This window comes from Hylaeus anthracinus, unplaced genomic scaffold (assembly GCF_026225885.1).
Source record: "Hylaeus anthracinus isolate JK02 unplaced genomic scaffold, UHH_iyHylAnth1.0_haploid 12000, whole genome shotgun sequence".
In the NCBI taxonomy this organism is placed as follows: Eukaryota; Metazoa; Arthropoda; class Insecta; order Hymenoptera; family Colletidae; genus Hylaeus; species Hylaeus anthracinus.
Window position 1 is genome coordinate 15,140 of NW_026534347.1, and position 27,855 is coordinate 42,994.

The 27,855-nt window shown below is 40.2% G+C and overlaps 1 protein-coding gene and 1 long non-coding RNA gene across 6 annotated transcripts; one reads left to right on the plus strand and one right to left on the minus strand.

The window, feature by feature from the left end:
* The first annotated feature begins 2,008 nt into the window (after positions 1-2,008).
* LOC128890305 (tyrosine-protein phosphatase 10D) lies at positions 2,009-27,250 on the plus strand. Of its 5 annotated transcripts, none has more exons than XM_054148668.1 (20): positions 2,009-2,812; positions 12,234-12,480; positions 12,950-13,225; positions 13,345-13,551; positions 13,751-14,104; positions 14,282-14,454; positions 14,539-14,902; positions 15,192-15,461; positions 15,598-15,900; positions 16,345-16,623; positions 16,816-17,225; positions 17,646-18,023; positions 19,425-19,617; positions 19,842-19,856; positions 20,137-20,305; positions 20,402-20,654; positions 20,820-21,077; positions 21,228-21,612; positions 22,177-22,266; positions 22,961-27,250. In XM_054148668.1, exons 1-19 carry the CDS (start codon positions 2,714-2,716, stop codon positions 22,236-22,238), a joined length of 4,695 nt encoding a protein of 1,564 aa, XP_054004643.1. In that variant the 5' UTR covers positions 2,009-2,713; the 3' UTR covers positions 22,239-22,266; positions 22,961-27,250. The 5 variants fall into 5 exon arrangements, with proteins under 5 accessions (XP_054004643.1, XP_054004642.1, XP_054004644.1 ...); XM_054148667.1 differs by lacking the exon at positions 2,009-2,812 and adding an exon at positions 11,122-11,494; XM_054148669.1 differs by lacking the exons at positions 2,009-2,812; positions 19,842-19,856 and adding an exon at positions 11,124-11,494.
* LOC128890318 (uncharacterized) lies at positions 16,608-17,128 on the minus strand. Its single transcript, XR_008460604.1, has 3 exons — positions 17,007-17,128; positions 16,796-16,929; positions 16,608-16,729 (listed from the first exon to the last, which is right to left on the minus strand). It is a non-coding gene; the product is annotated as an uncharacterized LOC128890318 (long non-coding RNA).
* Positions 27,251-27,855: the final 605 nt, after the last annotated feature.

Here is a 27,855-nt window from a genome sequence, read left to right on the forward strand (position 1 = left end):
AGAGAGAGAGAGAGAGAGAGAGAGAGAGAGAGAGAGAGAGAGAGAGAGAGAGAGAGGAGGGAATGGAATGGAATGGAATGGAATGAAATGGTATGGTATGGAATGGAAAGGCAGTCAGGTTAGTGAGAGGGTAGAGACGAGGCAAGGCAAGCGATTTAGCTAGTGCTGGTTCGCGGCAAGCCACGCGAGTCGGAGCGCCGAGAGAGCAGCCGAGGTCCCGTTGATCGTGCCTGCCTGCCTGCCTGCCTGCCTGCCTGCACCGGGAGAGGCGTCATGAAAGCGCGCCAGTTGACCAAGTACACCTCTCGTCGGACGAAACCTCGTATTTCCCATTGTTGATTCTACGTAGCCTTTCGTCTTTTCCTTTCGTGGCGAGGGTTCGAACCGTGCGTCTCCTGTTCGTGGCTGTCATTTTTCCTTCGAATTGGACAAACTACTTAATTACTCGTACTATTTCGATGATCCTTTCGAGTGATGTGTGTTGGTTTCTTTTCCATGGATTGATAACGGATGTGCTGGTGCCTTTTACGTGACGCTCGTGCGGTGAACTAGGACATCGAGTGCATACGAAGAAGAGAAAACACAGCCGTTCGATGAAACGGCTAGTCGGATAAAGCAAATGTTATATCGTTGAACGGTTTGTTCGATTCTTCGGACGAATCTTACGGTACTCGTCTAGATACTATACTACATACATATACTTATTTATGTGCAGACGACTACATTTGGGAATCCATTCGACCAACAGAGCGATGATAAAAAGTGAAAACTGATCAAAGATTGTAGTTTCCGACGCACTGTGGACTTGTCTGGGCGTTGACCACACTACGAACATTATTATTTTATTTCGTGAGTTGTACAGTATATCGTATATCACGTTGACGTGAACCGTCGGCGCGGCGTCGGCGTCGGCGTCGACGTTCCATGTTCGATGTTCGATGTTTGATCAGCAGCACGCTTTGGCTGGAAATTTGGATAATTAATAGGTATCGAGAGCGAGGAATAGACGATGGAAGGGATGAAAAGAAAATTTGTATAAACAATCGATTTATCGTAAATCCACGACAACGATACACCGTGTATCTCGTATACCGTTTTTTCTAAATACCGAGGAACCAGATGACGAAGGGAACGAGGTCACGTAGAACTGATTCGATGCTCGATTCGAATTCTTCTCGCATCCCGTGACGTTTGTCGTTCGCATATTTAAACATCGAGGCATATCGTTGTAGACATCGATCGAAGAATAAATACAAAAGGAGATTCGCTACGACATTCCATTTATCTCTAGAATATAATATTCGGAGAGTGCAAGATAAAGGGAAATTTCAATAGAAAATGTTTAATAATTCGATAAAAGTTTGATTACGTTAGATAAGTGCTAAGCAGAATTGAAACGTCGAGGATTAGCGGACGAGTTCGCGATTAATAGCAGTGGTATTTTTGATTTTGTTTCGCTTGGTTCGTCAGCTTGTCTCGTCGTCAAAGAGTGGCATCCATCCCTCCGGTCTGTTATTCGATTTCGCGCATCAAAGTGCTCCGACTCCGAACGAGTAGAAACAGAAACACAGCAACCAGGAGGAAAATCTTATTCAGTGGCAACTATTGTTTTATACCGCGTTTCAGATTCAACGGCGCGGCGAACAGAGCCCAGCGTGGAACAGAGACGAAAATAACGGTGTGCGAGCTCGAACCGTTATCGATCGTTTTCCGTTGATCGTCGACGAATGAGATTATCCATGGTGTTGTCGATAATCCATCGCATTGGTTTTTCGTGTCGCTATTGAGCTGTCTCTGCTGCGCTTTGACATTAAATTTCGCTCCTTGACGATATCTGTATGGGAAATGAAACGAGAAAGAAGAACGAGTTTTGTGATCGTCCAACAAACGAGCTGAACGCTTCTTGCTAAAATGACAGAAGGAGGAACTGGAAGGCTGACGAACGATAGAACGAGGAAAAAGGAGTGAGTTGTCGTAATTCGCTCCGGTCTCGTGTTATTTGCGGCGGGAAAATTGCTCGAAAGGAAGAGGTTTCGACGCGGGAACCAACCGAGGCCGACCAGGAAGAGAACTTGAACGTAACGTGGTCGTTCGGTGGCACGGTGACACGTGGGCATCGTGCGCCGTTTATAACATTCCTTCGAGTATAGTATAGTATAGTATAGTATACTATAGTAAAGTATCCGCAGAGGGGATTCGTTAGAAAAAGACCAAGTGTTCCGGTTAACCAAACTTGAGTCAGCTTGTCGATGGATATGGCAGCTGTCGTTTTCTCGGCTCTTCTTACTCGGTTCCATCGTACTCGCCACTGTCACTATCGACATCGTCGTGGTACTTGTCAATTGGGCGAACAGGTGTTGTCCAGGCAAGGTGTCCAGGTCGGACTACGTGATTTCTCGTGATAGCAGGCACGAGGCTCGAACGAAGGGAGTTCCAGTGACGTCGATCGATCGAGAGACAACCAGCAGCAGCCAGCAGCAGCAGCAGCAGCAGCAGCGGCGGCGGCGGCAGCGGCAGCGGCAGCGGCAGCGTACCTCGCGCTCATTCTTAGCGACCGAAAGTGTTTGCCGGCGAGGTGCGGTGGTGCGCGCTTTATACACGTTACATGGTGAGCCTCGGTGAATCGGTCAGCGTGGACAAGTAGGCCAGAAAAGAAGAGGCAACCGGCGAATATAGAAGGATATCATTTCTTGCGTCGCGTCGTTTACTCTTCATGATTTCGTTAAGGATGAAGAGCGAGGTTATCGATTCCTCGCGGCCGATATCAAGGTTTTGCGGCACTCTTCTTCTACTCCTGACACTCCTTGCAGAGGTGAGTCGAAACGGTGGTGGATAATGGTATGAATCTAGGACGTGTTGCTGGAATGTCTTTCCGCGACAGTCTACATACCTATGTACATATATACGATACATACATGTGCGAGAGCGTGACACTCGAGACGCGGTGTCTGTGATTACCTTCGCTTTGCCGTCTAACGTTTTGCTCTGTTTCACCGCTGGCTGGAAAGTCTTGGGCTAATCGATCTTTTCCAATTTTCATAAAACGTTACTTTTTAAACATTTTTCTATATACGAGTACTACGTACGAATTCGTCTACCGTTCGAAGCTGAAGAAACGTATCACGTGTTACGTGTTACGTGTTACGTGTTACATCTTACGTCTTATATCAAACTTTACTCTTTTACTAAAACAATACATAGATGAAGTTATTAAAGAATACGTAATATTGCCGTCGATGTGTTTTGATACTTTTTCAAATAATCTCCTGTATGTGTAAAAATTACTGTAAATTGGAGTCGAATCGTGCCCGAAGACGCGATCAGCGAGCGGTGAAGGGGAACTCTGTCGATATCTAGAATGCTTTGCTTGGCTGATTTGTGTCTCCGAGTTGCGAAACTCGCCTGACTTTCTCAACTGTCGAGAACGATGCCTTCTCCTCGTCCTCGTACGCTGCGATGCCCATTGACCTCTGAGTTCGCGGTCCAACGAACGACCAGCAACACACTTTTGCTATCTAAATCATCATTTAACAGTTGCATCGCACGTCCGAGACACGATGGTTCTCGTAAAACAAAACGTTCCCTTCGCAGAAATGACTGATTTCGACATTGATATCATTATCTAGCGAATTTCGTTCGATAGTTTCTCTACCCACGACAAATAAGCTCAAGTATTGTATCCACAAACCATATAGATGATTTTAACGTTAGGTATCATAAAAGTGCTGTAACGATTCATCATTGCATCTTTATATGACTAAATTCCGTGCGCAGATACTGCGCAAAAGGCTGACTTCCTTGTTGCGTTTAGCGTGACACAAATGTCCGTAATATTATATTTTTGATACCGTATCGAATGTACGAGGAGAAAGGCTTACTGTTTACATGCTTTTTTTCAATTGGTCGTGTTGCACAGTGAAATTGTACCTGAAAACTAAAATCCTGTACAGCTGTTTAGGTTTTAGCTAATCGTTTCTCATTTTTCCCAATCGTCTCTCAACCTCGTTTCCTGTTACGAAAGGTACACTACGAGAAGGAGGTTAGTTCCAACTAACAGCAAACACGTTGTTACGGATGTCCACTCTTGTGTAATATTATCTACTTTTAGTAGATCTTGATTCTCGTCGTTCTTGTTTCTTATTGTTTGTTATTCGAATGGAACCCGAGTACAAAACCTATCTATACGCGATAATTGATGTTGAGCGTAAAGAAAAAATGTTATTGTGAAAATTGATCGCAGACAAGGTGCGAAGCATTAAAATTAAAAGGAAATGCAAATGGCGCCGCGATGTTCTACCTTCCATACCGAGAGCACCCGCCGACCCGCAGCTCAACAGTTTCATTCTACTGCTAGCTGTAGCTACCTGTCGAAGTAAGCGGTGTTTCACGCGTGCTAGCGTGCGAATTCTTCGTAGTATTTTCATTAGATATGGCGGGACGAGAGAAAGCCGTGACATTATTGGCCCAGAATTTGGGGCTCATGACCGCATGCTAAATTAAGCACTTACTACGGACTACGGGTACCCTGTTGTTCGTCGAATAGATCGCAAATAACTAGTGTTGTCGACTTTAAGCTGTGCGTTACGTTACCCTTACGGTACGTTACGTGCGTTGCAGAGTGGTCGTTTCATTGGTTAACGTCCCGCGAAAACCCTATCGCAACAGCATCTCGCGACCAAGGGTTTTCCACTATAGCGACCCTAACCCCTTCGTAAATCTGTAGATTGTCGACTTCTTATTGGAATAAAAATAGACGACAACACAATTTACGCTTTCATAGGGAGAATTCGATTTACCATGAACGTGATCAATTTGAATATTATTGGAAACAGTTGAGTGGACTTTGGATTTCGTTCGTTTACGGAGTAGACGAAAATTATTGATAATACACATACCTAGATCGATGAATTTGCAATTATTTGTTCAAGGTCTAATTTAACTCGTGCGTATAGTCGGTGCACAACAGATGGAGATATGTACTCGTACCTTTGTTTATGTCTGGGAATCGTACGATTAATTCGTTGATTCAATTTATTACTTTAATCAACGTTAAGTATTAAATACACGTGTTCGAGTATCGATAGATGAATATTGTGATTTATTATAGCTTCGCATGCGACTGACCTGCCCGTTCAGAGTCATGACGATATGGACACCGATATCGCGAGTATGACGAGTACGTATATGACAAGCAATCACTTGGCATTTAGCGTAACGACAGTGCACGTAGGCTGACGCTATACGTCCATTGTTTCGCGTGCTGCGAAAAAATTAGCAAGCGACCGCAACGGTGACCTAGAAATTTACGCGAGTATACACTCGAAGCTTATTTATCGTATAAACTAAAGTATAAGGGATAAATTCTGCAATCTAGGCATTCTATTTAATCGATGAATCGTAATGTTTCACTTGAGATAACATACATATTTCATACTTTGACCAACTATTCGATATGTTTTTTATTCGACATAAAATTCGAAAGTGATGTGTACTCGTTCGAGGAGGGATGCTAATTCAGAATCGAGAGCTGAAAAACGTGAAAATTTCGTCTCTCCAAGAGTAAGTAGGTATGTACTACTCCGTGGTTGAGTTGAGTTCAATATACGCCGTGATCGGACAAGGGCAAGTGCAGAACTCGCACGTGGTTGTCTGCCGTTTGTCACTCGATTTCGCTCCGGAGTCCGGAGTCCAGTGTCCGGAGTCCAGAGTTCGGGTATACTCGCATCCGGTTGTGAGCTTGGAGTACATCCTGGCCTAGCCAGGGAGGATGCCCATGCTGCGCGGTCGGTGCGTGCGCGCCACGAAAATAGAGCAGATGGATGAAATAAATCAACGTGGCACATACACGGTACATACGCGACGTAAATAAAATACGAAAAAATCGTTTGCTTGGTATCGTATTCTATTCCATGTATTACTATTAAACCCGCGATGAAGAAAATTCTAATCGTCTTCTCAGAAATGCATACACCGTGACCTTTAACGCTAGTCGTATCCGCATCCTAGCGAACATTGCGTCGATTGGTTCGTTTCGTATACATACGATATCATCTGTTGTACCTAACGCTACATACGTACACCTATACAAGTGCACTGGTGGCCAGAGTAATTTCACAATTCTTTGGAAATACCGTTTGTCAAATATATGATAAGTAATACACATCGCAAACTCGGCTCGCTTAAATGCGGATGCGTAATATACATTCGCGAAAAAAGGAACAGTAAAAAGTAAAAACATGACGTTTGCTCGGAGAATCCAGTCTGGCGCGCGCGCGCACACACACACGCACACACACACGCACACACACTTGTTTCACTTGCAATGACGTCATAATTCTAACATCCTTTTTGATCCACGTGGTGCATACGCTTGCATCATTTATATTTTTGTCTTTCGCGATTTAATCTATCCTTGTGTTGTCGGATATCGCGCAAGTTCGAGGAACAAAGGAAGTTAGTCGGCTTCGTGTCTGGGAATATTCTCAGGAAATGCGAATTTTTCGGAATTAATCTTTGATACGAATAATAACACGAGACCAGAATTGCACAACATTCGCTTCGAATAGTTGGATGAAAGAGGAGAGAAAGTTGCAAACGAATAAAGAAACGCACGGTAAATAATTCTTATCGCGTCTCGATTGCTTCACCGAAAATGAAAATAAAGTCCTATATGTATATGAATATACATGGTGTCTGAAAATACGAAAGCCATAGAGGGGTTTGATCATGGATGTTTTTGTGAAAATACCGATGCAGCAGTAGACGTGAGACAAGGTGAGACAACGACAAATTTAATTTTATAATAATCGAGTTAATTCGATTAACCCAGTGTATAGGTAGAATTGTTTCGAAATGAATTCTCTTTTGAGAATTTATTCACGTCTCGAAAAAGAAATGGCGTTCCGCTAAACTGCGCCTGACGCGTAGAAAACGACCATATTGTGAAAGTCGGTGCAACAGAGTGCTTGTACAGCCGCTAAATAGTCGCGCGTGAAATGTTTCAGCGTGACGAACAAGAGGATCGATACGAATGTGTCGAGTACAAAGTGGATACCTAACCCAGACCTAACCCAGACCTAGGTATACATATACTTTGGTGCAAATAACGAATATTCGACGTTCGTGACGTTCGTGTAAATTAAAAGCAGCTTCCGACTAGTGGCAGTTGGCAGAAGAATCGTTTCCACCGCCCGCGCCAACGTCGTCGCTCCTCTCTCCAGTTGCGGTTAAGTCTCTCCGCAAAGTTCCGTTACGTTATTCGCGATGGTGCAAGTCCCACTAACAATAAAATCACTTACACTCCACGACCAAACGACACCACGACACCACGGTCCTTGTAATTTTCATTTAATTTCATTTTCAATCAAAGTCGTTTAAACAGCTTATTATATTATAGGTCTGTTATTATTAAAACAATGAATATAAATGTAGTACAACTTTTAATTGTAATAAATATGTGGAATAAATGATACGAATTGTCGTTTCAAAATCAATTAACTCGGCTGCGTTGTTACAAATGATTGTAAATGTCTGCGATTCAGGAGTTGCACAGCCAACGCAACGACACGATTGCGTAAATCTTAATTACGCAAAGTTAAATGGTGTGGGACCGTGTGCATTCGTTTGTTGGACAAAAAGGAATGCTTAGCTCGTACATTTCTCGCCTGAACGTGTCGAAAAACTATCCGATTCGGCGCTACGTTGCTCTTTTCCGCTTAATTGTGTCACGTTTTCTGTTTTTCACTCGAAACTTTGGTTTCGCATTCGAGGGACATCGAATTTACTTGTTACTTTTAAACGGAAAACAAATGAAAGATTCCTTGATTGAACGACGTATGTAAAATGGAAAATATTTAACAATTTTTTGAGATTTTCATTCCGTTGAAATGTTACGTATTGGAAAGTAGTTTACTCGAAGAAAGTAGTTGGTTTCTCTCTAATAGATGAACACCGATGAACGCCGAGTTCTCGTAACGTTTGCCAATTGTTTTACTTCTTGCTCTTTTCTTGCGCCGCTAAAATCGATCAACGACTTGAAACACGAAACACGCCTTTACGAGGTTTAAATACTTGTGTGTAAATACTGGTATAATACATTTTCCTCTTTTTTCGCGAGTATTCGTTCGTTGCATAAAACGTCAGATTACACAAGTCAGAAGAAACGTATCGAGCATCTGGTAAACAGGAAGTTGGATCGTTAAGCGCATGCAGATTTTATCCAACAATTACTGGTTGGATTCGACTCTTGTCAGGATATTGCATCGTCGGATAACACCGCTGCGTGCAACAGTGATTTTTGCTGCAAGTTTCCCGAACCATCTCTGACATGATAAATCGATCGAAGTTGTTGGTGTTTTGTTCAATGAAAATCATATTTTGCTGTAGAATGTGTGATGTGTGAATGTGACAATTAGTTCGCAACGTTTATCAACTAATAGTACTGCGACTAGTTCTGTCAGTCAGAGGACGCGTCCGGCATACATATATTACGTATACATATACGATATGTAGTAATATGTAACTGATTAATGGTAGACAAACGATGGCGAATGTTATTATTGCACGAACGCGTCACTTCCTGCCTGGGGGAATCGCGTAAGTTGAAAGGAAATGTCACACGTTTTAGTCGCATGCTTGTAATCGAAAGGTGCAAGTGCAAGCAGCTTTGTCTGCTCTCACTCAATGTCAGAGCACCCTTTCTTTTTCCCTCATCGAGGATTCACATTGACATTGTGACAAATTGAAATTTTAAATAACCGATCTGTACACCTATGCCTTAGCAGTTATTAGCAAACGTTTTCTTACAATGATTGATTAGACCCCGCGTCTTGATAAATTCTCGACTTATAATACTCGATGGTCTGGTGTTACTTTTCATTCGCGCTTTAGAGTTTCAAGGATTTTCATCGTATGGAAGAGATGCTACTACGTACGAGTACCGCTTTGTATAGTTGCTTTTCGCTGTTGTATGAGTCAAGCATGATAGCGATGTGGTATGTGCATACGACCGCGTTTATATGCAGTTCCGAATCGATATACATACATAGAGCCGCTCGAGTATAACCGCGTGTAAGAGCCTATTGTATTACGTCATATGACTTGATGCACGGAAAATGTTCTGAACGTGTGTTTTTTCATGTTATGTTACAATAATAACGTGCAGCCCGGTCGTGTTTGAAATGTCGTCGACATTTCATCGTGCTGGAGTTGCAGTTAATCGATCCTTGAAATTAGTATCGAAATGATTATTATTATTATAGTAGACTGCGAGCGCGTACTATGTTTATTGCGTAAAGTAGAAATGTGACATTTCTCGACAACGCGATGTTGTGCGTCTAGATCACGAGGACGTAATCAATGGCAGGGAGGCATAAACCTTTGCGGTATTTATAGTGCACTATAATCCTCGGAATTCGATCAATTATACAGGAGATTTCTGTTTAGCCGAGGTTGTCAAACCGCGTGTTGACTCACAAATAGCATTCATCCAGTACAATACGAGTCATTGAACGTATCTTATTACATTTGATCAGAATCCGGTTAATCCAACTCCAGTTGATACAACTTTTCAATTATGTTTCATTTTTTCCGGTTTACCGGACAGAAGAAAAGAAGATTATTTTACGCGGAAAACAAAGCCGATAATGTAGAAGAATATACAACTTTTATTATAAATTTTTGTTTCGTATTATACCATACATATAAATGTAAAGCAAAACAAGGCACGATGTACGAAATCGACTAATTGTAACGTAGATGTGTATCGATTAATTTCGATGTAAAATTTATTTACCGTTAACTAGCACATTTTAGTTTATCGTGTTTCAACGAATTTTCATCCGACTACATTTCTTGTATTCGGTTCAACGAGCACGTGAAAGTTGTTCGTTTAAACGCCATTTCAGCCGCGTCTCGCCTCGCCTCGTCCGTCGTGCTTTCTATTTAATCTCTTATTTACTTTTATCTTCGTACACGTATCTCTATCCTTAATTCCTTATACTTGCATAATAAACACGCTAAATAAGGAATGTAAAAAAGCGCGTTTCGCGCGATGAACGTATCATTGTTAAATACCAATTATTATTATATTGTTCCGTAAATCGTCAACATTATGTATTATTAAAAATCTTTAATAGCGCATGCTAATTGTTCGATTCGTTATTACATCGTACAGTCCTTGATCAACAAGAAACTCTTATGTAATCATAAACGTTCAATTCAAAGAAATCGTATAACAATGTAACATTTTACTGAACCTAGTAAATAATATGAATACATATACCTAATTTATAGATATCTACAAATCTGAACGTCTCGTTAAATACGAATGTAGGAAAGAAACGTGTACGAGACGACATGCTAGAGTTTACGTAACGAAGGGGGAAAAATGTCTTTACCTGTGCTCGTGCTCGTTACTTGGCGCGTTGTCGTTGGTAAGGTAGGTAGGTAATATTAAAAATGAAAAGGAATAAGATTTCAACTATTACAAATAACAAGTTTCTATACAAAAGAATGTCTGAGAATGTTTTGCTGTGCAACAATGTTGCCAGTTTGTTTTTATTACATTTTTACGCTCATTTCATGCGCTAAAGCAAATATCATACGTTAATCAAACACCCTGTATACAACGGTTGCTAATGATTTGAGCGATTGCAACAACTTTAATCGATATTTGAAAAGAAAAGAAAGATGATAGTGTAATTGGAATTTCTTTCACTGGTTTGGGAAACGGCACAGTGTGTTGGTTGGATTATGGTAAGGGCCTTACTAAGGGAACAGAGTATCGTAAACGTTTCAAAAACGAGCACGGTTCGCTCTGTTTTTTAACCGTTCGGAATCCTTGAGTTGAATCCCCCTCTCGGCGTCTGGTTTCTACGGCAGCAGCAGCAGCCCGCCGCCCGCCGCGCCGTGCCGCCGTCTTAACAGCATCTCTAACCCCTCTGCCTCCTGCCTCCCTAACCGATCACCAGGCTACAGCTATTCTGCTCTTCTTTGTATAATTAGGTGTCTCTCTGTTCTCTCTCGTCGTTGTCGTCGTCGGCGTCGGCGTCGTCGTCGGCGTCGGCGTCGGCGTCGGCGTCGGCATTGGCGTTGGTGGCTGTAGGGTTGCGACGTAAACACCAGATGGAAAGAGCCGCTACAGAAAAGAGAGTGCGCGAGTTTCGAACTTGTGGAAGGAAGATAGCGAAGGGTGGAGGGATCGATATGTGCACCTCATCGTCGCGACCGAATGTAATAGGAAAAGCAGATTCAATGTTTCACGAGCATACGGAGAGGAACTCGGAAAAATCTTTGCGAATGGAAAAAGTTGGACATTTTTGCCGCGTTAAAATCAAAGGGCGGGACGGATGGGTGGTGGTGATACTTCTGAAAGAACGAGCGATAGCGCTGAATGGTTCATAAAATCACATTTCCACCAACGAAATCGAAGAGTATCGATATACCCTTAAATGTGAATGCTTTCGAACCAATGACTCGGAAATTGCGTGAAACGGTAGGTTTCGCGATGAGATAGCTCGGGGCTTGAAGAAGCAAATCTTAAAGAGCACCGTTTCGGAATATGTATAGTGTGTAGTATGTAGTGGGCGGTATAACCCACAAAGGAGAGAACAGGAGATGATATACGTATCCATTTAAATATACATATGTACATGTACACCTATACGGTATACTACGTTATAGCCTATAGTATTATGTACGGGTGAATAACGGCATTATAGATTTGCGGCGCGCCTCTTTCCCACGTCTGCGTTTGTCTCATAACGCTTCCGGCATACCGTGTCAACGTAGTGCGCGTCTAAACATCATTCCATCCGAATTTACAGCTATAAATATCGTAGGCCATGATATCGTCGTGAGACGATATTTAAATACGATGGAAGAATTGCATTGGCATTCCTCGAATTAGCCTTTGTCGATAGCAAAACGACAAAAAGAGTTTTCTTCTGCTTTTCGCTTGCTAATTAGAATATCGTAATACAATGTATACAATTTAAGATTCAATTCGAAACAATTGTATTGTCACGTGTTCAATAATTTCGGTGTTGCCATTAGCGGTAATTTACCTTACACGTGCGTTATCGTACGCGTTATGTAATGTACTCGTACATATGTATACACAGTGTACGACAAGTTGGAAGGAAAAAACAAACTTGTACGGACTCGTACTGGTCTCCATAGTGTTTGTATAGTCGGAAATAATTGTCTAAAGCATTGAAATTGTTGTTGATTAGGTGACATATTCGGCCGATCTGGCAATCGAAATACCAGGAAATCTAAGCCAGGGCGGTTCTTGGTATCGTTTGGATTACAGTCCTAACGTTGGTCACCCGCTACCGAATACTACCATAGCCGCCACCGACATTGGAGATGTCATCAAGTTCAGAGATGGTCTTCCTGGAACTAGATACGAATTTTGGTTGTATTACAGCAATAGCACTCTTCACGATTGGCTTACGTGGACGGCCTCGATAATTACAGGTGCGTAGAGAAAAACGCTGGTAACTGGTAGGTTCGCTTATATGTATAGGGCTTTATGCAGGGTGTCCCAAAACTCGGGGAGGAGCCGGAAATGGGGAGTAGCTGAGACGATTCTGAACAACAATTTCCTTTGCAAAAATGTCGGATGGGGCTTCGTTAAGGAGATATTAAGCGAAAACCAAGATCAATCAGAGCGCGCGTAGACCGTTGGAGCGGCCGCGGTAGTGTAGGCTACGCGCTGGTGGCCGCGCTTGCACGCGAACAAGTGACTCGACATGCATCGAAGCATCAACCTAGCGCGTAGCTCCTCCCCGAGTTTTGGGACACCCTGTATATTCTTTACAATTCTTTCAAATTATTATTATTGTAATCGATGGTATTATTACTTGCACGTTCATTACCCCGTACCCCTTGGCTTTCGTCAGCCGATGATATTTTAATAGCGAGTGGAACGCAATTCATTTTTCAGCACCGGATCCTCCCTCGAACCTTACCGTCTCTGTGCGAAATGGAAAGACTGCGGTAGTCTATTGGGCGCCGCCAGCCCAGGGCAATTATTCTGGTTTCCGGTTGAGGGTGCAAAGTTTCAGCGACACCGGAAATCCAAAAACAAGCGTCATTCCCGCGGATGCAGTTCCTTACGTGCTGCGCGATCTCATCCCAGGGGCAACGTATTCGCTTCAACTTTTCACCGTATTAGACACCAAAGAAAGCGTGGCTTACACCAGCAGAAACTTCACCACGAGTGAGTGATTTGTTACTCTTTGAATGTTGAAAATTGAAGGTATATAAATTAAGGGTTAAATGAAGGTGTTCATGTATACGTTATACGCGAAAGTGACAATGTTATTGAATTTTTTGCAGAACCCAATACTCCTGGCAAATTTATCGTATGGTTTAGAAATGAAACAACCTTATTGGTCCTTTGGCAACCACCCTATCCTGCTGGGATTTACACCCATTATAAAGTCAGTATAGATCCTGCCGATGCCATAGAATCCGTTCTTTACGTGGAAAAGGAAGGCGAACCCCCGGGGCCAGCGCAGGCTGCTTTCAAAGGACTCGTTCCTGGTAAGCTATTTAATAAACGATCAAAATCAACGATATAATCGACGATTAAAGAAATAATATAGGTGTATTATGTACATCTTGTTGAAAGAAAATTAAAGTAGTAGTCTGCTTTGAATAAATTCTGAATTTATTCATTCAGGATACGCGTTATCAGTTTATCGTTATCGATGATCGTTGACGTTCGACCAATCTGTTGCAGGCAGAGCTTACAATATTTCCGTGCAAACGGTATCGGAGGACGAGACTTCAGCTCCTACAACGGCACAATATCGAACGGTGCCATTGCGTCCACTGAATGTAACATTCGACAAGTCTTCGATAACATCGACTTCCTTCCGCGTCTTTTGGAATCCTCCCGAAGGAATGTCTGAATTCGACAAGTATCAAATATCTTTAGGTGGCAACCGAAGACTAGCGCCGGTTACCAGAAATCGGGACGACGAGAGTAAATGGGAATTCAAGGATTTGGAACCGGGGAAAACCTATCAAGTCGTCGTGAAGACAGTGTCGGGCAAAGTTACCAGTTGGCCAGCGAGCGGAGACGTTACTTTGAGTGAGCGTTTAGTTTTTCTTTTCTTTCGTTTCGTGTTCGTTACGAGTTACGAGTTACGAGTTACGAGTTACGAGTTACGAGTTACGAGCAGCTAATAATATACATACGAGTATATTGTAATAGTTTGTAAGTAAAAAAGTTTGAAAATTGTCAATTGTTTTCACGTTGTTATGTCAGAACCGTTACCGATACGCGATCTTCGCGCTGTCGTTGACGAGAAAACTGGGATGGTCGAGGTTTCTTGGCTTCCCGAAAATTCCAGCACTCAGGACAATTACAAGCTGCAGTATCACGAAGTTGAAACAACGATCGGCGGTGACAGCAACACATTATCAACAGAGAAGACCAAAGTAAGCGCATTCCGTCATTGATTGTGGCGCAACTGATGCATGGCATGTATCTACATGTAAATGACTACTTTATTCTTTTGTCAGGTCACTCTAGAAGCTTTGTTGCCAGGCAGAAATTATTCGATAATCGTGCAAGCAATTAGCAATAAACTCGAATCGAATGAAACTGTTTTGTACCAAGTTACCCGGCCATCGAGTCCGATAATCGAGGATTTGAAGCCCATCGAGATGGGATTGAACATCTCGTGGAAAAGTGATGTAAACTCGAGACAAGAAAAATTTGAGGTAACGCACAACAGAAACGACACTGGAGAGAGCGCGACAACTTTGACAACAGAGTCTCACATCGTTTTGGAAGACCTCTATCCTGGCGCAGCGTACGAAGTGAAAGTTTTCGCCATTAGCCATGGCTTAAGAAGCGAACCACACGATTATTTCCAAGCAGTTTGTAAGTAATCCTGATGTAGTAATTGTACGAATACTAGGTTCGATGGATTTCCATTAAAAGTCTCATACATATTAAATTTATATTGTATTACGGAAGAAAGTAATTTTAATTTAATTTAATTAGAAAAATGTATATTATAAGGATAAGCCAGCGATAGTTTATGGGATACCGTGTACATACACACCTATTATAGCAGAAGCAAGGAACATAAAGTTGAAAAGGTTTAGGGGTTGCTGGTAACGATACGTGTACCTATCTGATTGAAATCTATGAAAATGTCGGATTTCAGTACCTCATCCGCCGAAAAATTTAAGCATCGAAAGGGTAACGAGCAACACTGTAGTTGTTCAGTGGGAAGCGCCGACGGATTCGTTGTATTCAGAATTTTCGATTAGGTATCGAACAGAAGATGACCCAAGATGGGTAAAATTGCCCAGTGTCCGAGAAACGGAAGCGGAAGTAGCAGATATGACGCCAGGGGAGAAATATACGATTCAAGTGAACACCGTGAGTTATGGAGTCGAAAGTCTTTCTCCGCTCCAAGTGAACCATACAGTTCGTAAGTAAACGGAAGACGTTTACGATGCGTCTACATTTGCAGTCTGATAGAGTACCAAGTACTATACTATCATATATATATATATGTATACGTATATCGAGATGTATAATGTTAATGTTTGCAAACGATTGTTTAGGTCCGAATCCGGTATTAAACATTACTTCAATAATCGACTCAACGAACGTGACACTAGAATGGCCAAGACCAGAAGGTAGAATCGAAACCTACGTGATTAGATGGTGGCCAGTTGAAAATAGCCAAGACGTGCGAACGAAAAATGTTACGGAAAGTAACGATGTGTCTAGCATCATTTTCGAAGAAAACGCCGTGCAAAAGGTTTTAGTAGGGGATTTGATGCCAGGCGTTCAATATTCCTTTATCATCTATACGGTGTCTTATGGCTTAGTCAGCGATGTCACCAATTTGACTACCAGGACAAGTACGTTCAGTCACAAACATTATTAAAACGTCTGCGTTTCTCTCTATTGTTTTTCATTCAACTCTATCTACCTTTGTATTATACCCGCACTTAACTACTTACTAATGACACGCTTAAAATATCGTCGCTAATAATTATTAATTAGGTGTTTTTCGTGTCGCGGAATTGTTTGCAAGTTTGTGATTCTAACCAGTTATTATTTATATTGTTTCGATAGATCGCTTAGATCTGCTCAGTCAGTTTCTTTCACTTTAACAAATTAACAAAAATCGTTTTATTAGTAAATTTTTCTTGTTCCTTTTGAACATTTCACCCTAACCCTAACCGCGATTCAGATATAACATACTTACGAACAAACAAGTCGGATACGGACAGAGAGAAACGTGATTAAGTTTAATTGAAAGGAAAAGCTCGATCCAACCAACGCAAGTTTGTCAAATCCAGTGCCACTGATCCAATCGGAAGTCGTTGTGGTGGTCGATCGTGATCAACCTGATTCCTTGACGTTGAGGTACACACCGACGCCCATACAGTCGTCGATTTTCGATTTGTATCGGTTCCGGATTAGCGACCAGAACAACACAACGAAAGAGCGACTGCTCGACGACACCGACACTAAGGTGACTTTCACTGGCCTTACACCTGGTAAACTGTACAACGTGACCGTTTGGACTGTCAGCGATGACGTCGAGAGTAGACCTCTACTTAGGCAGGATCGACTTTGTAAGTATTCCGTGCGAATGGAAACCAATGCAACGTATTCCTTCGACACCGTATCGATAAGAGACCTGTCCTCTTTCGAGTGTTTCATTGTCAGACTGCTCTGTCTCTTGAAATAGAACACTAGAGATAGACAAATTAGATTTTCGATAGAGATAATTTGTCGTTAATTTACCGAATGAAATTTAATTTCAGATCCCGAACCAATCACATCTATCCAGACGGTAGATATCAATGACACAAGAATTACTTTAACTTGGGATATTCCACGTGGCCAGTACGATTCTTTCGAAGTCCAATACATAAACGCTGAAGAAAATTACATCCAAAACATTACGTCAACCAATATGATAACCATCTCCGATTTAAAACCTCATAGAAATTACACTTTCACGCTGGTGGTTCGGTCGGGTACGGCCTCCTCCTATCTCAGAGTGTCGAATCCTCTTAGCGCCAGCTTCACTACCAGCGAGTCATATCCTGGCAAGGTAGAAAAGTTTCATCCTACGGACATACAGCCCAGCGACATTAGCTTCGAGTGGTCTTTACCTAGTCAAGAGCAGAATGGCATCATTAGGAAGTATACTATCACGTATGGATTGGAAGTAAGTTTCAGTGTATAGAATGCGTTCCGAATAGAATCAGTAAAATGACAGAAATGTAAATTATTTAGGATTATTAGTGTTATTTCGATTAAGAAATTTCTTAACAAGAACACGTATGTAGCCCTCGTATTGAAAACTGATCGTTAACATTTATGTGATTATGATTCATGGATCCGCCGCAGCTTGTTTCAAATATGCTGCACAGAAATAGAACCTTTGACTAGGAAAAGAAAATTATAGATGGCTAGGATTACTAAAATCCACCTAAGAAATGTATAAATGTTCAGAGTTAGAAAGAGTGCATCATTAAATAGGGAAACGAATGAATAAACGAAAGAGTATTAGATTAATGTATATGTAAATCCATAAATAAGCAAAGTTTTATGAGATTGACACGTTATTTGTTTATGGCGTCGTTAGGGTTCGGCTCACACACAAATGCAAGACTTCAGACCAAACGAGTACCGCGGCGTCATCAAGTCTCTTATACCTGGAAAGACGTACATCTTTCGAATTCAAGCTCAAACGAAAATCGGTTTCGGACCTGAAGCAATCTGGAAACAGAAAATGCCAATTCTGGCACCACCTAAGCCACCGACTCAAGTAGTGCCGACGGAGGTTTGCAGAAGCAGTACGACTATTCAAATACGCTTCAGGAAAAATTACTTCACCGAACAGAATGGCGCTGTGACGTCTTACACGATCATTGTAGCAGAGGATGATAGTAAAAATGCATCTGGTCTGGAAATGCCCAGCTGGAGAGATGTTCAAGCTTATAGTATCTGGCCTCCGTATCAGGTAAAGGATACATACAATTATACATACAATTCATGTATGTGTCGTTTCGTTTCGCGAGCGGATGTAGAAGACTCGCGCACCTCGGCGTTGCCTCGCTTGTTTCGCGGGTGTCGGACTGCCGAGCGATCCGACGCCGACGGATTGACTCCGGTACGATTCATTCTCGCTTGTCATTTCTCAAGTAACAACCGTTCTCTTTGAATGCCAAATGATTTCTGCCGCCGAATGATCTCAAGCCATCGAGGAACTTCTATTCCCCTCTGCCCCACTCCGTGGTGGGCTTATCCTACCGGAGTCACTCCATTCACGTCGTGCACACATCATGAAAGAGGACCGACTCTGATTATCGCGACCGTCCAAAAGTATCGGTAGCGCGTAAACGAAACCAATTATGTGTCGTCGCGGCAGATCGAGTGATTCGAGTGTCGCACGTGCGATCACTCGGCATCCGAGATTCGAGACCTCCGGGCTTACACAATGTAACGCTTACTGCTAAGCGTTCAAATCTACGACATATGTATGTAAAATGAAATTGAGCAATGCTGCTAATGCTTAAACACACACACACACACACAAAAGTATCTTGTATGCATCGATAGAATGTTTTATCCTATACACATACATACGAGTATGTACATCATATTTATCACGATTCTGTCAACTTTGCTTGCAACATTCTAGCGTTAAATAAAAAATAATTCAACGATTAAGAACGTTAACGGTAACATATTAATCGTTTCATCGAGCATTGTAGTAGTCGGATAAAAAATTGTTAGCAAACACCTTTTTTTTAAGCACGCGCGCTGTAGTTTGGTTGACATTCTTCGATCGCAGTACGAGCGAGCAAATGCGTCAGCGGCACACGAACGATATCGCAATAGAGATGTAAAATAATTGATGCAGCGAATTATATACCGAGCGACTGCTCGTTAACTTGCAAGATCACGAACGAGTCACGCAAACAGCGAAGAAATACCTGCACTCGGGTGTGTACCATGCATAAACAATCGTATTCCCACAATTGTTGCATTACGTGTACTCTGGAGACACTAGTTAATCGAATAGTCCGCTAGTTTTACGCTCTATCAAAATAATGTAAAAATGTAATCTCAGTCTCAGTCTCAGTCTGTCTGAATAATAGTTTTTATGTAAGTGGACCATGAATGTTATACAGGATATGATTTCAAAAGCTGACAAATTATTTACGCAGGTGATGTATCAAATTACTATCTGTTGCCAATTCGAATTCTTTTAATTCGATCGGACGGAACATAGCTACGATCGAGTTTAACGGTACAAATGAATATTTAACAAAACATTGAAAATCATCGATGAACCAATGAACGGGACTTTTATGCGATGATAGGGGATTTAATAATTTATACAACATTTCCTTTACAGGTAATGGAACCTTACTATCCGTTCAGAAATGGATCAGTGGAGGATTTCACGATCGGTAGCGAAAATTGCGACAATAAAAGTGGATACTGCAATGGACCACTCAAATCTGGATCCACTTACAGAGTCAAAGTACGAGCGTTTACCGCCCCGGATAAATTTACGGACACTAGTTATAGTTTTCCAATTCAAACAGGTGAGAACGATCGTTGTGAAATTACTTAGATTGGATCTTTTTTTAAAAAGTTTCCTTTTTTATTCGCATTTTACTCGGTCTCGTTTTGGGCTCAATTCAAAATAGTATCTACGAATCCACTTTTTATTTTTATTCCAACAAAGGTAGAATAATCTTGTTGTGCCCATCGTTACAATAAGCTTGCTAATTCATGCTTCGTTATTTCGTGTACATGTCTGCTCAAGGATTGCTGCTGGCAGGTAAGATAATAAATTTCGATATCGAACAGGTCTACGTTACGAATTATTAATTTGGGTAAATTGCAAAATTTTAATTATGCCACCGACTAAATATTATACAATTCATTCGTTTGGTTTTCTTACAAATACATATATACAATACATACACGTATATGTATTTATACGTGTGTTGTGTTCCCTCGGCATGTAACCGCGAAACACTAGTTTTGTAGGGAATTTCAAGTGTTGAATAAATAACCGACCACCCGTTTTATATTTAAAACAACTTGTTTTCGTAAAGATAAGGACAACACGGCCATCATTGTTGGAGTGACGGTACCAATAGTGCTTCTGCTGAGTTTACTGGGTATTGGACTGTTAGTGAGAAGAAGAAGAAGTCAAAGTCGCAAGACAACTGAACCACGAACAACCGATAACTTGTCGTTACCGGACAGCGTTATCGATACTAGGTAGATAGAATGCTAGATAAAATTCAAGTTGGGTTCAAATGTAGTTTCGATACATAAAAGGCAAAGTTTACGAGATTTCGAAACAATCGTTTTCAGTCGACCAATCAAGATCGAGGACTTTGCCGAGCATTACCGCACAATGTCAGCGGATTCTGATTTCCGTTTCTCGGAAGAATTTGAAGAACTTAAACATGTTGGAAGAGATCAACCTTGCACTGCGGCAGATTTGCCATGTAACAGGCCGAAGAATCGTTTCACCAATATTTTGCCCTACGACCACAGCAGATTTAAACTTCAACCTGTGGACGACGAAGAAGGTTCCGATTACATCAATGCCAATTATGTTCCTGTACGTTTCAATATTTACCTCTAGCCACCTGTACAATATTGGTCAATTTAAATAGTCAACGATAGTTAATAATATAATAATAACGATAATATAAATTATAAAATATCCGATATATGTAGAATAGATAGTTGAATGTCTCAAAGGTTGATGTATCTTTTGTGACAGGGTCACAATTCTCCGCGAGAATTCATTGTTACGCAAGGACCCTTGCATTCGACGCGCGATGATTTTTGGAGGACAGTTTGGGAGAGTAACAGTAGAGCGATTGTAATGTTAACGAGGTGTATTGAAAAGGGTCGAGAAAAATGTGACCATTATTGGCCAATAGATACTCTACCCGTCTATTATGGCGATATTTGTGTCACGATATTGAACGAAACGCATTATCCTGACTGGAGTATTACGGAGTTTATGTTATGCAGAGTAAGTAGTTTACATCACTCATTTATGTTATTTGGTAAAACGATCATTAAATATACTGTAACGAGTAGAAAAGATATCAAGGAGTGGGAGAGGAGGATATCATCCACGAATAATCACGAACAAGCAATCATTTTTCATTTCTTCCAACAGGGAGATGTTAAAAGAGTTATTCAGCACTTTCATTTTACGACATGGCCTGATTTTGGTGTTCCAAGTCCACCTCAAACATTAGCTAGATTCGTACGAGCTTTTCGAGAAAGAGTTCGGCCTGATCAGAGGCCGATAGTTGTACATTGCAGTGCCGGGGTTGGTCGCAGTGGTACGTTCATCACATTGGACAGAATACTCCAACAAATCTTGGTATCCAAATACGTGGATATCTTCGGGATAGTTTGGGCGATGAGGAGGGAACGCGTTTGGATGGTCCAAACGGAACAACAATATATATGTATACATCAATGTCTTTTGGCAGTTTTGGAGGGTCAAGATATGACTGGACCACCTCGAGAGATTCACGACAATCAAGGATTCGAAGGTGAGTTTTGTTTCTCCTAGTGATTCGAAACAACCGTTAGAACCTCCTTCGCTTCGAAAGAGAACTCGGAACGAGTGAAACTATCGTATAATATTCGAGTTTCTCCTTTATCGTGTACGTAAGTTTGTACAAATTTCAGATGAGATAAGTATATAGACATTCTTATACGTATACATGTATGTAGGTACATTTCAAACGCGTGTCTTTGTAAACTTATTCCTTTATAATATTTCAAATTATTACAATTACATTCGGAAATAATGTACCGTGCTCGGAGTCGGAGCAGAACTTTTTTCTGGCTAAATTAAAAAAATAACATTATTCGATGAATTATGAATCTCGGTGTCCGGTAAAAAAAGTTTGGTGATGGTGATGGTGATGGTGATGGTGGTGGTGGTGATGGTCGTGATGATGATGATGATGGTAGTAGTATGGTAGTATTACGTTAAGAAAGGGCACATTTGGTTTGGGTCCCATTGCAAAAGTATTGCTTTGGTAAATTGTGTCACATCCGTATGTAGCAATCACTTCCCTTCTGCAACCTTGTACTCCCTTTGAATCCAGGCAAGAATCGAAGCTCGGTTGAAAACACAAAGAGCCCTGCTGAAGATGAAAAGGAAAGGTGACCTTCGAACTGCGAATCCTGCGTCGATGGTAATTTCGATCCTGGCTTTTATTCTCTTTCACCAACTATTTTTAGTGTTTTGCACGTGACAACTACTACTACTAATATAACGCATTCAGCATGGAATATGGAATACCATACTAACATAATTAACATACATACATTTATGTAAATTATATATTTTTTAACTAAACGAATGATTTATGTGGAATACATGAATCGTAATCGATAAGACAAAACAAATTTTACAATGCATATACATACCCTAGTATCGTGTAATGTTCTCTTATTACTATTACAAATACATATGTATATCGCAGCTGAAACATAGTTATCGCTTACAAACTTGTTTTTTCCCTTCTTTTTCTTCTTCTTCTTCTTCTTCTTCTTCTTTTTCTTTTCTTTCTTTCTTTTTTCTTTTTTTTTTTTTTTTAACAAATAGCAAAAAAGTTAATTACTTGTTCGTATGTCTTTGATTACTGTACATAATGCACAAGAACGCATTGCTGATAATTTATCACCAACTTTATCACTATGTTCTATATTTCTTTTGATGTGCGAAGCATGAATCCTTCTACACGCACTCGATAATATTTCGATGGACTTGTATAATTTCGGTAACGAAGCATGAGCTTAATCTAATTTACGCATATCGACAATGTTTCCTTAATCTCGAATTTCTACTTACGTATAATATGTCGTTGTACATTTTTTTTTCTTCAGACGACGAAGGAATAGCAGAATCGGGGATGTGATGTTCCAATACCTCGTTGCATTCAGGGATCAACGAACACGAGGAATTGTTAGCGATATTTGGAAAAGGTGCAGTGCGCCGACAAGAATAGTACTACGATGATACATTTGCACGATCAAAATATCGAAAGTGAAGATTGAAACAAAGTAGAGAAGAAATACATCCACGAAAGTGTTCGGTTTTATGAAAACAGTTTGTTTCAGAGAGAGAAAGAGAGAGAGAGAGAGAGAGAGAGAGAGAGAGAGACCCAGACCTAACCGAATTTTTCATCGATTACAATTTATGATAATTGTGCCGGTGCGTCTATTAAAACGAACGACAAAACTGTGTAGTTAGATTTTCCATAAAGAATATTATACATAAGTGATATGACTTTAATTCCCTTTTATAACGATTCGTTAAGTGGCGTGTCATCCGTATGATTCGCGACAGCATAAAACACACACAAATAAACGTAAACAAAAAACTATTTAAACAAATAAAGTAGAAATTTGTCAAAGTTTCGTCGACTAAATATTCCGAATAAGTGTTCAAGATTGTTTCGAGAAATGTACGGATGGTAAATTTGTCGACAATAACTTAATCCTGTTGGAGTTACGCGGTGGAAATACTGCACCGAATGAAAGAAACGAACGGTTACTGCATCCAACTCGAAGTGAAATTTAACAACAAGAAGACACGAAAAAAAAGAAGAAAAATTCTATTTCTATGTTTTTTACAATAGGTAGTAGGTACACGTATTTGAATCGTATTCCATACATCATCGTTCAAGGAATCTACGTGCAACGGAAAAAGCATCGAAAGTTTTTCCGACGAAAAGAGATAAACTTCCGAGAAAAACTTAAAAAAAGAAACGAACAAAGGCATTAAATGTTGTTACGAAGAACGACAACGAAATTCTGCCAGAATATCGACAACGCGCATCGAGGTGAAATTCAACGCGACGAAATAAATTCGAAGAGAAGCGTGAACTTTTAAATTGTTTGGATTGAAATCAATCGATTGTTGTTCTCGAATTTATAGGATAGACGTATTTTCTAGATATAAAAAACAAAAAAATCAACGAAATAACGGAAAGACATGGAAAAACATGGAGAATTTTGTTTAAACTTTCACTGGTTATTTACATATCGAAAAAACACGTTGTTGTATGAGAGAACCAAGTTGTAAAGTAGCGTTGCAAATACTTTTCGTAGAACGTTACTGTGACAGGGTTTTCAGGATGGAAACAGAAATCTCTGCTAGATAAATGATTTTTATTTCGACCGACTCGCTGAAAATCCACCCGCCGCGCCGTTGACGACGCTCTGTGTAACAGTTGGACAAAAAGGGCGGCGGCAATGGTTGTGTGTCACCAAAAGAGCGCTGATCGGCGAATCCTTCTACAAACAAAGTTTCAATCAAAGTAATGCCATCTCTGCCCGACTACTGGCTACGATCGGCAAGCGACAATGGCTGTGTTGTGACGCGTGTCGCCAAAAGGCTGCCGACCAGCCAATTCTTACATTACATGTGTCTGGACTTTGTTGCATGACATTGCGTATATATTTATGAATCGCCATGTCGACCATTTCGAACAAATTTTACCAATTTTCGGACGTTCACGTAGATGATACGTTGAAGGAATTAGCGACACTTTGATCTTGAAGTTTCATCAAATGTTTCTATCTCGACAACTTTTCGTTGTTGGCACGATATACCTAATCGTGATGTAGTCAAGTCCAGGTTTCATATCTTAAAAAATGTAAGATGAGCTGATCTTGCATTGGGTTGCCACATTTCGATCGATACATACATAGATACATTTACAAATAACGCTAGGTTTGTAACAAATCGAAATTCTTAAATGCAACAGAGACCATAAAAATAAAGAAACACAATTCAGATCTACAGGAACTTTGTTATTTATTTGTTGTTTTATTTTCATAAAGTTACATCAACGTCTTTTACAAATACATATCTTTTTTGTTAATTATGGTAGTATTATGCGTCATCGATTTGTTGTGAATCTGATGGAAACTAAATCGACAGACACCATCGGTAATCGAACAACTGTCGCGAGTGGCAACCATCCGTCCAAAGGCTGTAGTAGAGACGCCAATCCAATTAAATGTTGTAAGCCTACATTACCTAGAATGAGAAAACAAAGGAAGGACGAAAATGAGATACATGATTTCCGTCGACCCTCCTTTGTCATGATAAGAGAAACGTGTCAGTGGGAACAAGAAACTCGCATCTTCGTAGAAGCCATATCACTTTGCATGAGAATCACTCGACGATTCGTATTACTTGTACGTATTCACTTATCCGTATTCGCAATCGGAACGAAGCGACGATTGCGAAATTGTCTAAGAGATTGATTCGTTTAGGTCGGTTGTTTTTTACCGTACTCGTTCACGCTTACCACTACCCAAATTCTAACTAAGCGATACTCGCGTGGAAGTCACGATTAAATAGATAAGTGAAACGACGAACAATATTTTTCCAACGTAACCGTTTACACGAACAGGGTTTTCGACAGCTTTGGATACTATTCTCGATCTACATACTTGTATACATAGATATATGTACAATTCATAGACAATTGATGATTAAGTTTAACGAAGCATGTAAATTTCATTCGTACGATACAGCATTTATACAGTATCAAAGGGGAAAATATTCCAGAGAAAAAGAATATTACGATGAAAATCATTAAAAGGATTTCTAGTCTGCTGAAATTTTAATGATAATTGAATACAGAAAAATGTTTATCCCGATATTCTTGTTGTTTTCTTTTTTTACTCGCCAAAAAAAGAAACCTATCGAAATCATACTTGAACAGATTTTACTCTGAGACCAATGTTTATCTGTCATTTAACATTTTGTACGACAGTTGTTAGGGTGAGTCGAAAGCTGAAAGGTTCACGATCGTCACCCCAATACACGTCGTTAAAGTCAAATTTTCTCCACGATATACATATATATATACTATGTACTTAATTTTATATTGACTGGCGTGACAAATGCGTGGGAAAATTTTTAGGCGTTTATGAATGACAGGGAAACCGATTACTTTTACGATCAGCAGGGTCAAACGAATTCTCTTCATCGAGTTTCCTGGGAGACAGAAAAAACCTCGGAGGAGTATGATATTACCTACATAATGTATTTTTGGAGAAATGTTTGTATATCGCTTAAGTATATCCAATTCAACGACTCGCGAACGACTTTTTAATGTTCGTATTTACCGCGAGAACTCGATGTACTTGTTGTACTTGGTATTAGACAGAGATGGGCAGAATTTAATTAACTAAACGTGAAATTTGTTTAAACTTTATTTTAATTTTTGAGAAAATTACTTTTGTAAGAAATGGTCCTGAAATCTGTTTAAATATATAAACACACAAATGTACACTCTCTTTTAAACTTTCAAACACATACGCGTGTTTGGCAGGGTTGCCGATCAATTTTGTGTTTTGGCCGGTATAAGTAAAAGGCGCCTTGCATCGATTGCACCTATTGTTCGGGATACGAGTAAAGTTATTATAAAAGGAATGTGCCAATGTCTATTACGATTCATAGTTTCTTTGACAAATCTGATGGATTCGAAATTGTTGAACTTTTCGAAATTTCTTATTTAAGGGATTATTTTGCCCATCTCGAGAACGTCCGCCGTATGCAATATTTTGGTCGATCCGTTGATAGGCCGTTGGCACCGTGAAAGATATTTCGTACTAGTTTTAGTACTGATGAATGGCTTCAGCTTAAACGTATAACATCATTCATCGAATAAAACGTGCTAAGGATTAATCTATACATATACATATACATACACATACAAAATACATAACTGATATTGCTATCATCATCGAATATTTTTTATAACGCTTCACGGTGATTCGTATGGACGATATACCATACATACACCTATGTATAAAATAACGGAATTGCCAATCGATTGCTAAATGCGATAAGGTAATATAATATTATCAAAGGTTCAGAAATCCTTAATGATATTCCCGATGTATCTTCTTCTAATAGTTTTTCATTGTTCTAGATATTATAAAAGATTGCAAGCATAGTCGTTTCCGTACTAGCCACAATGGATCGACAAAGAATTGCCCGGTATTATTGCAGTTCCCGTAACATCGAATTTCTCTACCCTATATTAAGCTATAGATGTGTGTGTATATACTCTTCAATGTGAATTACCGATATTTCAGGTGTAGCAAAAATTATGACATAGCCAAGTCATGAAATATACATTTAATTCGTTTTTTGTTTCTACGATTAATTAGCCGTACAGACAAAGACAAAAATGTCAAGAAAATTCAGTTAATTCTTCTAATGTATCGTTAGATCATTGATAAATATTTCTTTTTCACCATTTCGCCTATGCAACAGATCATGCATTTAGCGATTCTTACGATTCTCGTATGAATATTCAAATGATCGTTGTTGATTTAAAACGACCATTTCATGAGAGTATCTGCTCAGTCTCAGATTATCGATACGTCTACAATATAACGGACAAGTAATTAAGGAATTTGGATCATAGTCGTACCGATCATGATTGCGTCAGCGTGATACAACTTGATATACATACATATACGAGTATGTATGTAAGATCGATCTGTACGGTTAAAAACCTAACAAATGAGTTACTTACTACGCTAAATACACGTATCAATAAATCGACATGAATAGTTGTAGAAAAAATCCGAACAACATGTACACAGAATTTGACAAGAGACATTTATTTATCGTGTGATGTACCAAGCACGGGAGATATGCGATATAACGTAAAAGTTGTGCTTCTGTTATATTAGTAGGTATAATAAATACGTTACACTGTGATACATCGCTATTCTTGAATGAGGAT